The sequence below is a fragment of the Bos indicus x Bos taurus genome, chromosome 12 (assembly GCF_003369695.1).
Source record: "Bos indicus x Bos taurus breed Angus x Brahman F1 hybrid chromosome 12, Bos_hybrid_MaternalHap_v2.0, whole genome shotgun sequence".
NCBI lineage: Eukaryota > Metazoa > Chordata > Mammalia > Artiodactyla > Bovidae > Bos > Bos indicus x Bos taurus.
This window is the reverse complement of record NC_040087.1, coordinates 50432392-50445597: the sequence shown is the minus strand read 5'-3', so window position 1 is coordinate 50445597 and position 13206 is coordinate 50432392. Positions and strand designations below refer to the sequence as shown.

Here is a 13206-nt window from a genome sequence, read left to right as displayed (position 1 = left end):
TAGGAACTGATGGTCCTGAACTCAAACAGCATTTCTCTGACGGCCCGGGAGCCTGCCCTGGCCACCAGGGGTGAGGAGTCCAAGTCTCCTGACAAAGAAGGAACCCGGGCAGAGGAAAAGATGAGGCACCAGCAGCAGGAGGAAGATGCGAATGAGGACCAAAGGAAGAAGCTGCAGGAACAACTCACTCTTGAGAGAGAGAGGAAGTTGAAGGAGCAGCAGTATCAGGAAGAGCAGCAACAGAAGCGGCGTGAAGTGGAAGAGCAGAAGCACCAGGCAGAGAAAGAGAGGGAAACTTCCATCAAAATATACCAGTACAGAAGGTCTGTCTCCACGGCCAGAGGGCACGTGTGGTTTTTCAATTGTCTTGGCTTAGTTGAACGGATACAGCCATATCCATTCCCTACTTCAGAGGCACCTACTTGGTCCTCTTGCTCCCCACCGTCCATCCTCTATGCAGGGGAACCCATGCAGAGTGAACCCTTTCCATTGTCAGTCTGAGCTTGTCACCTGACTTCCTGCTCCGAGTTCTCCTGTTGCTCCCTGCCATATTACAACATCATCCAAAGTCCTTACCAAAGCCCAGGTAGCTTGGGTGAGCTGCATCTTGGCTTTCTGGTCTACCCAGCTTCCGACCACTCTTCACCTCACTTGGTCGCTTGCAGTCACACGGGCCTCCTTTTCCCTCCATAAAAATGTCCTATTTATTCTGCCCTGAGACTTTCACATTTTCTAGTCCCTGTATCTGGAGAAGGCTTCCCTTACATGCTTGTGTAGCTCAGTCATTTTCTTTAAGTCTCTACTCCTATGTCACCTTGTCAGACTTTGGAGAATACCTCACCTGACATACAAGCCTCTTCCCTCACCCCGTCTCTCCAGTTATGCACTTGCCTGCTTTACATTATGCATTTATTTACTCATCTGTTGACCTGCCTATCCCACTAAAATGTATTAAGAGGCCAATAAGTGTGTTTTGTTTACCAGCCCAGTCCTGGAATAGTACTGAAACATAGCAGGCAATCAGTGTATGTTTGCAGGATGAATGAATTGCAAATGTCTATTGATGGTAGTGGGTCTCTGTTTTTTGTAGAGATGGATTAAAATACTTCTGTTTGTTTAGTTTTCAACTCAGAGACCATTCTGAGAATGGTCTATTCTGAGAAAGAGGCTATAATAACATTATTTTGATATTCATTTCTTAAACTCTGAGAAGGCATTAAATTCTAACATTTTGAACCATAAACTCCGTTTCCATCTTTTAGGCCTATTGATTCCTATGACATACCAAAGAGAGAAGAAGAATCTTCAGGGTTGCTTCCTAGTGACAGGTGTGTAGAACTTCAATTATAATTTGGTGGGAGTAATTGACTTCAGATGAATATCTGAGGGCTTGTGTAAGGTTTTGTAGGACTGAGTTAACACTTGCTCTTTTATGGGATACAGAGATATTCTACTGATTGATCTTTGTATCAATTGGCTTTTGCTGTGTAACCAACTACCGCTGAACTTAATGACGTGATTATGATTTTGTGGTCAGCATTTTGGACTAGACTTAGTCGCTGGTTCTTTTAGTTGACTGGATTCTTAGTGTATCTACCACCAGTTTACTAAGCAATTCTGCTTTGGGGGTTGACTGGCTGTCAGCAGGGGCAATGAGAGCAACTGGGCCATATGTCTTTCAACATCCAGCAAGCCAGTGCAGTCTCCTCCACATGTGGCTAGACAAAGAAAAGAGAGAGAATTAAAGAGAGGAAGTATGCAAGGCAGTTTGTAGTCTAAGATCTGACCTGGCACACCATTGCTCTGCCACATTTTGTTACCTAAAGTCACAAGCCCAGCCCAAGTTCATGGAGAAGAGAAGAACCCTACCTCTTTGTGGGAAGAGCCACAATGCTAGTGGAAGGGACACAGAAAAAGTGTGTTTGTTTTTGCAATCTACCTGAAGCTTTATTTTAAAGGAGTTATAAGCAATAGTTTGAGTTTACTGAACGTTCCATTCAGACATCTAAAATGAACCTTGAAGACTTTTTCTTTGTTTGATGAGAACTACTGGTCAGTTTCAGGGAATGAAGATCGGATTTCAGATACCTGAAAAGTTATACATTTCCTAAAACATTAAATTTGACATTTTAAAGTAATTTTAAAAATGCTTTGCACTCGAAATCACTTAGGACTTCTGAAAAGTCTGTATTTATCCATTATATGACTATTAATTTGTGTTTTTGCAGCTAAAATTTCTTTAGCAAGTTTATCTTAGAGATAGGGGAAGACTCATCTCTATAGGCAATCAAGATGACTGAACAGGACTCAAGACTAGAAAGGGAAAAGAAAAGGAATATACATAAAAGTAGTAATGAGCTGACATTAAGCTAGAAAAAATTTCTAGTGATGGATGACCTTATTTACAGTCATTGTTTCTGAATAACTCTAGATCATTAAAATGTGTATCTGTCTTTTTTTAAAGATATGATTTACTTATATATTTAAATAAGCCTCATGTATGTAGCTCATTACCTTGAGAAAATAATTAGATTGCTGAGAAAGGAAACTTAAGGAATCCCAGAAAATATGAAATATTATAGGCAGTTGTGATAAAGCATGCCCTAGAGGCATTAAGGAGTATAGCTTAGACATCATGCATTAAAAGCATTTTCTCCTATGTTAATACAAATGAAACCATTCATGAATGTTGCTAACAGTTATGATACATTTTGTGTTGCATGTAATTATGTGCTATATTAATATGTTATAAATGTGCATATATATATATATGATAATGCACATGATATATTATTATTTGTTATTACTAATATTTGAAATTGTGCCCAGAAAGGGAAAATGAGATGAGCATGTATTGATATATAGACCCAAGTTTACCATCACAGAATCAGGCCATTTCAGAAGTTGCCTATGCCAGTGTGCTCCAGCACCTCTTTGGAATGCTAGGATGGCATTTGAGGAGTTACTGTGTCAGAGTAGGACCCTAAGGCCCCTAAGTTGACTTCCTAACCCTTGGGAGCATGGAGGAAACATTTTCAGTCTGATGTTAGGCTGTCTGATAATAGATGCTTCATATAGCCTGGTAAGATTGATATCTGGTAGAGAAGAGGGTCAGAGTATTCAAGTCATTTGAAAAAGTCATAGGATTTCATTGTCATCAAACTGAGAGGATTGTCACATGCTTCTGTCTGTTTCTAGCATCATGCTCTTTTCTCTTTAGAGATGTCACCGTTTTCTGCTAGTCTGTACAACATGAAAATTTCCTTCATTTTCCAACGTGAAAAATTTATTTATGAAAATAAATATGGCTCTCAACAGGCATGGAAAATAAATCAACTGCTTTAAATATAATCTTTTTTTACTTCATAAATACGAAAAGACTGTTCTTCATGAGATATATGTAATGTGTTCTATGTTTTAGGAATAAATCCAGATCTACTACTGAATTGGACGATTTCCCCACAAATAAAAATGGTAAATGTGAATTTTTTTCAAAATTCTTCAGCATGGTTGCTTAACTATGCTATCACACCCTATGATTACTATTTTTAAGGTCAAGACATTTCAGGTTCATTAAGATTACATATTTGAAATACTACGGATTTTTAGCATTTACATATCAGAGCAGAATTATCTTGTGCTTATTTTGGCTTGACTTTATAATAGAAGGAGTACTGCAAGATTAAAATGATTATAGATAGCTTAGAAATTATGTGAAAAATTTGCAAAGTGATGCTAATACCGTGTGGTATAGTGGATTTTATTTTGCTGCCAAAGAATTGGGACAGTAGTTTTCTGCAGAGGACCAGGGAAATTGTATATAAACCTGAAACTGGACATGTAAACGACAAGGTAGCAAAAAATTCAAAATGATGATTTCACTAACTTGGCAAAAGCAATTTGAAACCTGATATTTTTAGTATAAAGTGAATTTCTGGACCATAGATAACTGAGGTTATGTAACTAAGGGAAGAAAACTAATCAGAAATACCATTGGAAGCAGAGTTTGCATACCAGGCTTTGAGTTAGGGAGGTGCTGGTCAGTTATGTAAATGACTGAAGATCCAGCTGAAGATTGAGGTGGACTCGGTGGACACGCCCGTTTAAGTGGAAGACTACTCCCCAGTTCCAGTGTGTCACTGCCTTGTGGGGAGATACAGACTTGGGATTGCCAACTCTTTCTATTGAAAAACAGAAATAAAAAAAAAGTCTGAATTTTTATTTTAAGGAAGTTTGACCAGGAATTTAAAAAATTGTATAACCCTCTGTGAGCCAAACAATATCCACAGGCCCCAGTGGTCTGATGGCAGCTAGTTTACAAAAACCTCGAGTTAAAGCTTGTAGAATTTATAGTTTCTAGTAGGTTTCATGATCACCCCCTTTCCCTTAACACAGGGAACCTTTCCTTATCTGGTCCTAGTTTAACTCTTTGGCCTATTTTGTTGTTTTCTCCATAAGGGTCCCTTAAATATAACCAAACTATTCTCTCATTTTCCAACTTATCAGATGCTTTCTGATCTGGTTCCTCTGGTCTTACCTGTTTGGATTTCCAGTTTCTTCTCCCCAACTGTGCCCTGAGGTCACCATTAAAATAATAGTTTAAGTACTTCCATCTGCCATGAAACATTTTTAGCATACAGTGATCATATTCTCATTTGAAAGTAAACACATGACCTGTTAGTAATAACAAATGTGACTCTTGGAAATAGTCTTAATATTTGTGACTTGTATTATTGATCTGGCTATTTTTGTACATATATTTCCTCCCTTGAATAGCACACAGTAGACATTATCAAATATTTTGTTGGAAAACTTGGTTATTCCAGTATGGCATCTTTAAAATAGGAAACATTTTATTCTAAATCTGACCAAATTGATAAGATGTGTGTATGTACCAATGTAAACATAGATGTGTATAAGAAATTTTTGGTGGCCTTGCTCATTGCTTCCTGGAAGATGAACTATGGCAGTGTGAATTTTGAAAGAAAGACAATAGCCATGAATCTGGAGAGCAAATGAAAAATCCTTAGGTGAAATTTCCTAATCCAAATTAAAACGGGGAAGTTCCCTCAAAATTATGGATGTTTTACTCAAGTCAGGAATTCATCAGCAAATCTAAGGAGACAAAACCTTTAGGATAAAACCTGACTTAATTGTCATTCGTAAATTCAACATCCAAACTACCATTCTGTAAGTTCTCTTAAAAGAGATACAAGTCTGATAACATTCCTTAGCCATCATTTGGATTACTTGGCTATTTTTCAGTTTCACAAAAGCCATTTCAGTGATTGAGTATGCTGTCATTCCTACGGTCTGGTCATGACTTGTTCTGTGACTTAACACCATGACTTGCACCATGTCAGCTGGAAAGAAAAGAAAGTGAAAGTTGCTCGGTCGTGTCCCACTCTTTGCGACTCCATGAACTATATAATCCTGGAGTTCTCCAGGCCAGAATAATGGGGTGGGTAGCCGTTCCCTTCTCCAGGAGATCTTTTCAACCCAGGGATCAAACCCAGTTCTCCCACATTGCAGGCAGATTCTTTACCATCTGAGCTACTAGGGAAGCCCCTTGTCAGCTGGAGGTATATGCCTTTGTGTCTGGCTTTCTTCCCAGGGTGAGTGTATATTTTTTGAAAGAATAGAAATCCCTGTTCCCTTGCAGAGTTATCACAGCAAGCATTCAATGAGCAGATGCTTGACTGATTTTAATTTAGCAAGGAAGGAAATAATGGAAGAGAAACTTTGTGGATGAGCAGTTTGTCATTTAATACTGCTGCAATCAATACCAGTTGTCTCCTTTTTAGGCAGCTCCTTAGTTTTCTCGAGTGTCCCCCTGGTATGCCTCTGGGACTGGAATTGGAATTTCCAGGGACAGGAGAGACTTGCTTTATCTTCTGAGGCAGCAGTCTCATTGAGAATTGATAATGTGAGCCTGTGTGCCCACTGTCTCATTCTTTTTTTGGTTCCACTGTATTTGGAGATTTAATTACTATCCTTGTTTTTAATGCACTAATCCTGCAGCTTTCGATATTTTTAATTTAGGAAGCAATAGATATGCAGACCGAAGTGGGAACAGTAGCTCATCACAGAAGAGCTCGAAGAAGGAACCAGCGCCATCAGGAGCGGAGTTGGAGAGACAGCAAATCCTCCAAGAAATGAGGAAGAGAACTTCTCTTTATGATGACAACAGCTGGATCCGACAGCGCAGTTCCAGTGTCAACAAAGAGCCTATTTGTCTGCCTGGGATTATGAGAAGGTGTGAGGCATCTTTGGAATGATTTCCCTTTCTGTATTGAGGTGCAGATATTTAATTTCTAGGCGTGCTGGCTACTTTGGATGAAAGAGATGTCATCGTTTCTTTTACTTAAGATTTTGTGAGAGAAAGAGAAGCAGAACCAATGTCATTGGGCACTTGTCACGGAGCACTGATTAGTGGCAGACACTTGGCAGGCACTTTGTCTATATCATCTCACTTCATCTGGGAAGAATGTCTTGAGGCAGGAATGGTAATTCTGCTTTTCCACAAAGAAGCTGTGGCTTGAGGAAGGAATGCACGCGGACAAAATCACATGGCTAGTAGGCTGCAAGGCTGGATGTGGAGTTCTGATGTGTGATTCAGGCATTTAAATGACATGCTTAGTGCTCCCTTGAATAATGAATTTTAAAAAAATGAAGCCTCTGTTTATAATAAGATAATGGTTAGATTGGAATTATGAAAATGGTGTTCACAAAGTGTGGAAACCTGGTATTTGCAACTTCAAGGAAAATATATAGATAGAAATTAATTCAGATGAGAGGATGAACTAAGCAGAGGTATCAGGGATAAATGAATACTGAAGCTACTTTTGTTTAGTATTTCCACCACTGATAAACTGATGAATCCTTTCTGTGTTTCAGAGGTGAATCTCTAGATAACCTGGATTCCCCAAGAACCAATTCTTGGCGACAGTCCCCGTGGCTCAGTCAGCCGTCAGGAGTCTATGCCTCTTCCTCCGTCCAAGACTTCAGTCGCCCCCCACCTCAGCTGTTGTCCACATCAAACCGTGCCTACATGCGGAACCCCTCCTCCAGCGTCCCCCCTCCCTCAGCTGGTTCTGTGAAGACCACCACCCCGTCCCCCATACCACGTAGCCATTCCCCCGCGGCTCCGCAGCCAGGCTCCCAGCCACGCAACAGGTGAGGCCCTTAGGGTTTTCCTTTTTCTTTCTTTAGACCCAAGGGATAGTTTTCATTAAAAATTTCCCCAGATCTTGTCCAAGCTTTCCAATGAAAAAGAAAAACAAGGCTTTTTGAATGTGTCAAATTTAGTGTTCCTTTCCCAGATCAATTCAGAAGGCTTCCTTAATGTCTTTCCATGGCAACCCAAGGGTATTTATGGATGTCTTATGAAGCCATGGAGGCCTTTAAAAATGTTATGACTCTGCCACTGTCTCATTTACTTGGGCCTGTGGTCAGTATCTCAAATGCAGACAGACCTAAATAGTTCTCAGCTGTGGAATCATAAAAACGTACAGTAGCTCGTGAATGCATGGCAAAGTGATGAGTAAAAGCAGTACTGTAAAATGTTGGACTATTTTAATGAGACTGTAATATACACTCATTTTATAGGGACTGAGTGTAAAGGACATTGTAACCCAGCCCCATCATCTGTGGAACTTTGAGCAAACTGGCTTTAAAAATTCTCAAGTTATTTATTGCATTTGGGGCTTTTGATTTCCAAAACCATTGCTTGTCTCTTATCTGGCTGGTCAGCATCTTGCTGAGATCACATCAACTGAATTCTGCAGGTCATATGCTGTGGGAACTATGAGCGTTAGAGTGGTGGGTCTTGTTTTTTGATACGGAGTAGAGCTCAGACATCAACATGTGTTGGGGTTTTAGGTCTGTGTGGCTTCTCCACAAACCCTGATGCTTCATGAAACCACATCTAGCAGTGTTTCTGCTGAGACCTGAAGGGAGTTCTCCCAGCCTGTAATGCTGATGAAATACTGCAAAGTAGAAACACAATGATTAATATTGAGATTTTTTTTTAAGCTATCAACTAAAGGATTTCATTCAGAGAAGATATTTTTATTCCAGCTAAAATGTGTCTCAGAGTTTGAATTGAGGGAAGGAGCGATGAGGATTCATGGTAAATTTGGAGTTAAGAATAGAATCAGGGGAAGGCAAAGGAGAGAGAGAGTACCTGTTTACTTACTGAGAATCCTGCCCTTGGAAAGCAGAAAGGAGACAGGGCTATGGGCTTCTCTGCCCTGAAAAGGTCTCTCTGTAGAGCACAAGGTGCTCTTAACATGGGACATTCAACAGCAATGCCTTTTGCAGTGACACTGAAGTGCTGTGCCCATCCTGTGGGATGCAAAGATAAGAAGTAGCCTTCACCTTCCCGTCAGGGAGAGGAGATGAGACTTGTAAACAAAGCAAAGTAGAGACTTGCCACGCCTATCTGAATGCCAGCTGTAGTAGTTTTCACGTCATTCTTCTCAGAAGCAGTCCAGTAAGCCAGAGGCATTAAGGAAAGCTCTAAGGAAATGCTTCTGTGTAACTAGGTTATTGGGTGAATGAGAAGGAGGTTGACAAAATAAGGGTGTGGAAGTAGCTGGGGATGCTCTTTTAGTGGCAATAAGCAAAGAACATGATAAGGGATGTGCTTGGGTGGCTTTACCTGGCAAGAAGATGTTGGCTGGATTAGAAGGGCATGAGAACCTTGCCGAGTACAGATGTGGCCTAAAGGCGATAGCAGAATGGACCGATGACACAGAAATCATTCATTTCTGTTAACTAGATGTCAAGGGTACCAGAACCATTGTGGAGATCCTTCAAGGTACAGTATAATCAAGCCATAATTGGTTGGCTGGTGAAAGTTTTCCTCCCATGGATATGTAAAGACTTTCATAAGGGATGGTTCATGTTAATACCAGAATGTGATCTTCAGATGAGAGGTTTGAAACGGATGAAAGCCCCCTTCCGTTCTCGTCCTGCGTCTAGGTCGGTCAGTGGGAAGCGCGTGTGCTCCTGCTGTCATAACATTCTGGGCAAAGGAGCCGCCATGATCATCGAGTCCCTGGGTCTTTGTTATCATTTGCATTGTTTTAAGGTGAGACTAAGCCAAATAGCCTGCAGGCCTGCAACGCTTTGCTTGGAGAGCGCATGGCTTCTTTGGGCGCTGGGTGTGGACCCGCCACTAACAAGCTAGGTGCTGCCTCCATCGGTCTACGCTGCACTTGGAATCACAAATGGCTTCCTGCTGCTGCTGCCTTCTCAGACCTTGACCCTGGAGGCACCATGCGCTTCCTATCTCCAATCTAAGATTCTATAAGTAAAGTTTACAGTGCGTAAATGCTTCGTCTAACATGCTGCTATGGTTATTAACAGCATGGGGATATAAATTATAAGTGTCCAGAAACCTAGCTTTGAATAGGGAGAGTGTGAAAGAAATTACATTGTAAATTTTTTTACAGTTGCAGCTAAGGCGTTCTTACACATAAGAAAGAAGTAAGGCTATATAACTGCCTTATTTTGCAGTATCTGTCTTTAGAGACACAGCTATTTGATTCTTGAACTTGTGTTGGGCCAGAGAGAGAACTTCTGGTTGTTGATCCTGGAGTCCTGCAGAGCTCAACTTGTTTTAAGCTTGTCTGACTCTGGCTCGGGTTGTTTCCTGGCATAACAGAATGAGTCAAAGTCATTAGTGTTTGAGCATGTGGAGCCAAACTACCCAACCATGGGTATTTTGGGAAAGCACCATGTGTGAACACTCATGGGGATGCCCGCATGGCCCACTCCAGGGCAGAGAGCCAGAAACCTAGTCTTCTTGCCCTTGGCCAGTTCCTTCCCGTGGTGCTTTAGCCTGTCCATGCCCCCGGGAGAAAGGAAGCGTTAGCTTCTTTAAGCCAATCAGCGAATCATTTCTATTCTTTTGGTATAGTTAGAATGAAATCTTGGCTCTTAAAATTGGCTTTATGAATTCTTTAATGTCTCATCCGCAGGCTTCATTTTAACCTCATTATCTTTTGGCCTTTTTTTTCCCCTCTTTGCTGAAATGTCTCTAAGAGCTTAGAAACTGCATTTTATTTTGCTCATTTTTTTTTCCTTCTGGGAGTGTCCCAGGGGTTCTTGAGCTAAGTGTGGGTGTTTCCTGTTGTTTTTGTTTCTCTCTCAGTGTGTGGCCTGCGAGTGTGACCTCGGAGGCTCTTCCTCAGGAGCCGAAGTCAGAATCCGAAACAACCAACTGTACTGCAACGACTGCTATCTCAGATTCAAATGTAAGAGAGCAAATCAGGGAGAAAATTTCTTATCTTTTACAGAGAGCACGGGTTCCCATGTACTTCGCTGAACCTACGACCAGCTCCCCTTCCAGCTCCCCTTCAAGCTCTCTGCCCTAGAGCTCCAGGCTTTAGGAATCTCACTATATCGCCCTCAAAGAGGGTCCAGTGAGTGGATCAATGGGTCAGTTCTCAGGTTCCAGCTCCACAGGGTTGGGTGTGGGGCCGAGGACCTGGAGACGGATGTGGACTGGGGAGTCAGGACAATGTTTAGTGTAGTTTAGTCTGCTCAGAGTCTAGAGAAGCTTCTAGACTCAAGACTACAAATCAAGTCGGTTAAAATGAATCTTCTCTACAGTCTCTCATCTGTTGCTTGGCTAAGGATTGGCCCCCTCATAGTTTTAGCTGATTTCTATTATTTACCAATGTGGGTCTGATTATGTGATTTAGAATATGACCAACTTAAAGACTGTGGTTTAAAAGGATAATAAAGAATAGTCAGTGTATGTTTGTTACTATATAATCATATCCTATCAACATATACAATAGTTTAAAAAGAGCATTAATTCTGATTGCATAGTCTTTCAGTGTCATTTTTGAAAAAACTGGGTTTTTAAAAAACTTCACATGCTATTTTGTGTCGAAGCATGTTTTTGCCTGTAAGTGTGCTATAAAATATAGGATAGTGTAATTGGATCGCCTGTTGTTTATAGCTACATAAAGACAACCATTCCTCCTTTTCATATTTTGAGCCTTGATGCTGGTAACATGTGTTTCTTCCTTATTGTGAAAGGGTCTTGGTTACAAGTGTATCAGCAAAACCATATGCTTTTGAGCTCTGAGGTATTTATATGGCCTTTCTGTGACGAGTGCTTTGGAAGTGGCGTCAGCTCAGTCAACTCTCTCTTATCTGTCAGTGTGTTTTGAGCCTCCTTTTGCCATTGGTTAAGGCCATTCCTGGATGCCAGCACTGAGGCTGGAGACTGTCAAGGCTGGGCATGAAATGGGGGGAGTGTGTGTATGTGTGTGAGCTTTTCTCTCTCTAGTCCAAATTCCAAAGCCAAATATAATTGATTTTTGGAATCAACATGGAAAAACTGCCCATGCCTTTTCTCTCCTCCAGGACAAATAACAGAGAGTTGAGTGTAACTTGTTTCTGTATCCGCAGTTAATTTTTACTCCCATTTTTGCAAAGAAAAGACTTGCTAACCCAGACTTTGTGGGTTTGCCTAGCTTTATCCTAAGTGAGTAACAGAGTTATTCTTTCTACCTCATGGGGTCATTCTCTGAGCCATTCCTACCATGAATCCCGGTGGCAATATTCGAGTGTTTCTGAATCTAAGTGCTTTTCTTTCTTCTCTCCTTGCCTGATCAGCTGGACGGCCAACCGCCATGTGATGTCAGCCTCCACCCGAAAGCCCTGTTGCAGATAGAAGAAGAGGTGGTTGCCGCTGATATAGATATATAAATACATGTTGTAACATCCTTTTGCTCTGTTTTTTTAAAAAGAATAACACTTTTTCTGACCTCTTTAGATTACATCAGAGCATTATAGTCTTGGTAGAACCTGTATTTTTGTTGTTTATTTATAAGACGGTAATGATGTGTGGCAAAAAGTGCAGTATTTCCTTTTTGAATTCAGTATCATAAGAGCACAGGAAAAAACAAGAACTTCAAAAAAAAATTTTTTTTGAGGCTGATAAGGATCTGATTGACTTTCTAGCGGTGTTATGAAGAGGGTTATTTTATTGTTTTTTTTTTTAAACTCTGAAACATTATTTGAAATAGTTAATATAAATATGTAATTGCATTTGCTCTGTTTATTATAAAATATACTAAATTAATGCAGAGCCATATGGAAAATTTCACTAAAATCCACTCCTAAATTTGCTTTGCGTATCCTTCTTTTCATTTATGTAATATTATGGTTAATTTTTTTTTGTAGCTTATGTAACATTTTATTTGCTTGATGAGGGGAGCTTTATTTTCTTCACCAGAATTGTTGCTAAGCAGTTCTCAGTAGAAAGCTGCTGCTTTTCATTCATGAAAATTATCATGGTTTGTATGCCAGAAGTTTTCTTCAGAAACTAGTGAGCCTTTCTGTACAATTGCATTTGTAAATAAACTTGCTTGATGCATTTAAGGAGTGTTTCCTTTTCTTCTCTGTGTATCTGTTTGTCAGCCTTCCAAGACTTTTAATTATGTTTCAGTGTGTGGCTTTTCTGATACTAAGTTTTATTTTTAGCATCTTTGCTGCTGCTACTAAGTTGCTTCAGTCGTGTCTGACTCTGTGCGACCCCATAGATGGCAGCCCACCACGCTCCCCTGTTCCTTGGATTCTCCAGGCAAGAATACTGGAGTGGGTTGCCATTTCCTTCTCCCTTTAGTATCTTTCAGTTCAGTTCAGTTCAGTCGCTCAGTCGTGTCCGACTTTTTGTGACCCCATGAATCGCAGCACGCCAGGCCTCCCTGTCCATCACCAACTCCTGGAGTTCACTGAGACTCACGTCTATCGAGTCAATGATGCCATGCAGCCATCTCATTCTCTGTCGTCCTGATATACAATAAAATGCACAAATGTAAACTATACAGTGACAAGTTTGACACGTGTATACCTGTGAAACTATAACTGTAATTGTGATATTGTTTTTCCTGAAAAATTTTAACAAGAAACTTTGTTTTTGATGGAAAGTTGCTTTTGAATGCAATATGTTTTTATGATAAGAGGTGAAGTGAATGATGAATTGTTGAATGATTTGCAACAAATCTTTACCTATTCTTTTGCTCCTTTGGTAATAAGAGGAGATTATAATTTTTGAACATATATAGGGCAAAAAATATATAGAGACTAATGTTTTAGAAATGTGGCATAAGCGTGCAAGAATATTGAACTTTAGCATGTTTCAAGCAAAAATATAAACTTACTTGAATCCTTCATAATAAT

At 40.3% G+C, this 13206-nt stretch overlaps 1 protein-coding gene across 16 annotated transcripts in view; it reads left to right on the top strand.

Moving 5' to 3' along the window:
- LMO7 (LIM domain 7) overlaps window positions 1-12405 on the top strand; it is a 219791-nt gene extending 207386 nt beyond the window's left edge. For 13 of the 16 annotated variants that reach the window (XM_027557716.1, XM_027557704.1, XM_027557711.1 and 10 more), the window contains 8 exons: window positions 4-323; window positions 1263-1328; window positions 3422-3474; window positions 6043-6256; window positions 6898-7176; window positions 8986-9094; window positions 10160-10262; window positions 11638-12405. In XM_027557716.1, coding sequence (XP_027413517.1) covers window positions 4-323; window positions 1263-1328; window positions 3422-3474; window positions 6043-6256; window positions 6898-7176; window positions 8986-9094; window positions 10160-10262; window positions 11638-11660 — 1167 coding nt within the window. In that variant the 3' untranslated portion in view covers window positions 11661-12405. The remainder of the gene's footprint in view (window positions 1-3; window positions 324-1262; window positions 1329-3421; window positions 3475-6042; window positions 6257-6897; window positions 7177-8985; window positions 9095-10159; window positions 10263-11637) is intronic. The other 3 variants (XM_027557706.1, XM_027557707.1, XM_027557714.1) reach the window with 1 other exon arrangement.
- The last annotated feature ends 801 nt before the right edge of the window (window positions 12406-13206 follow it).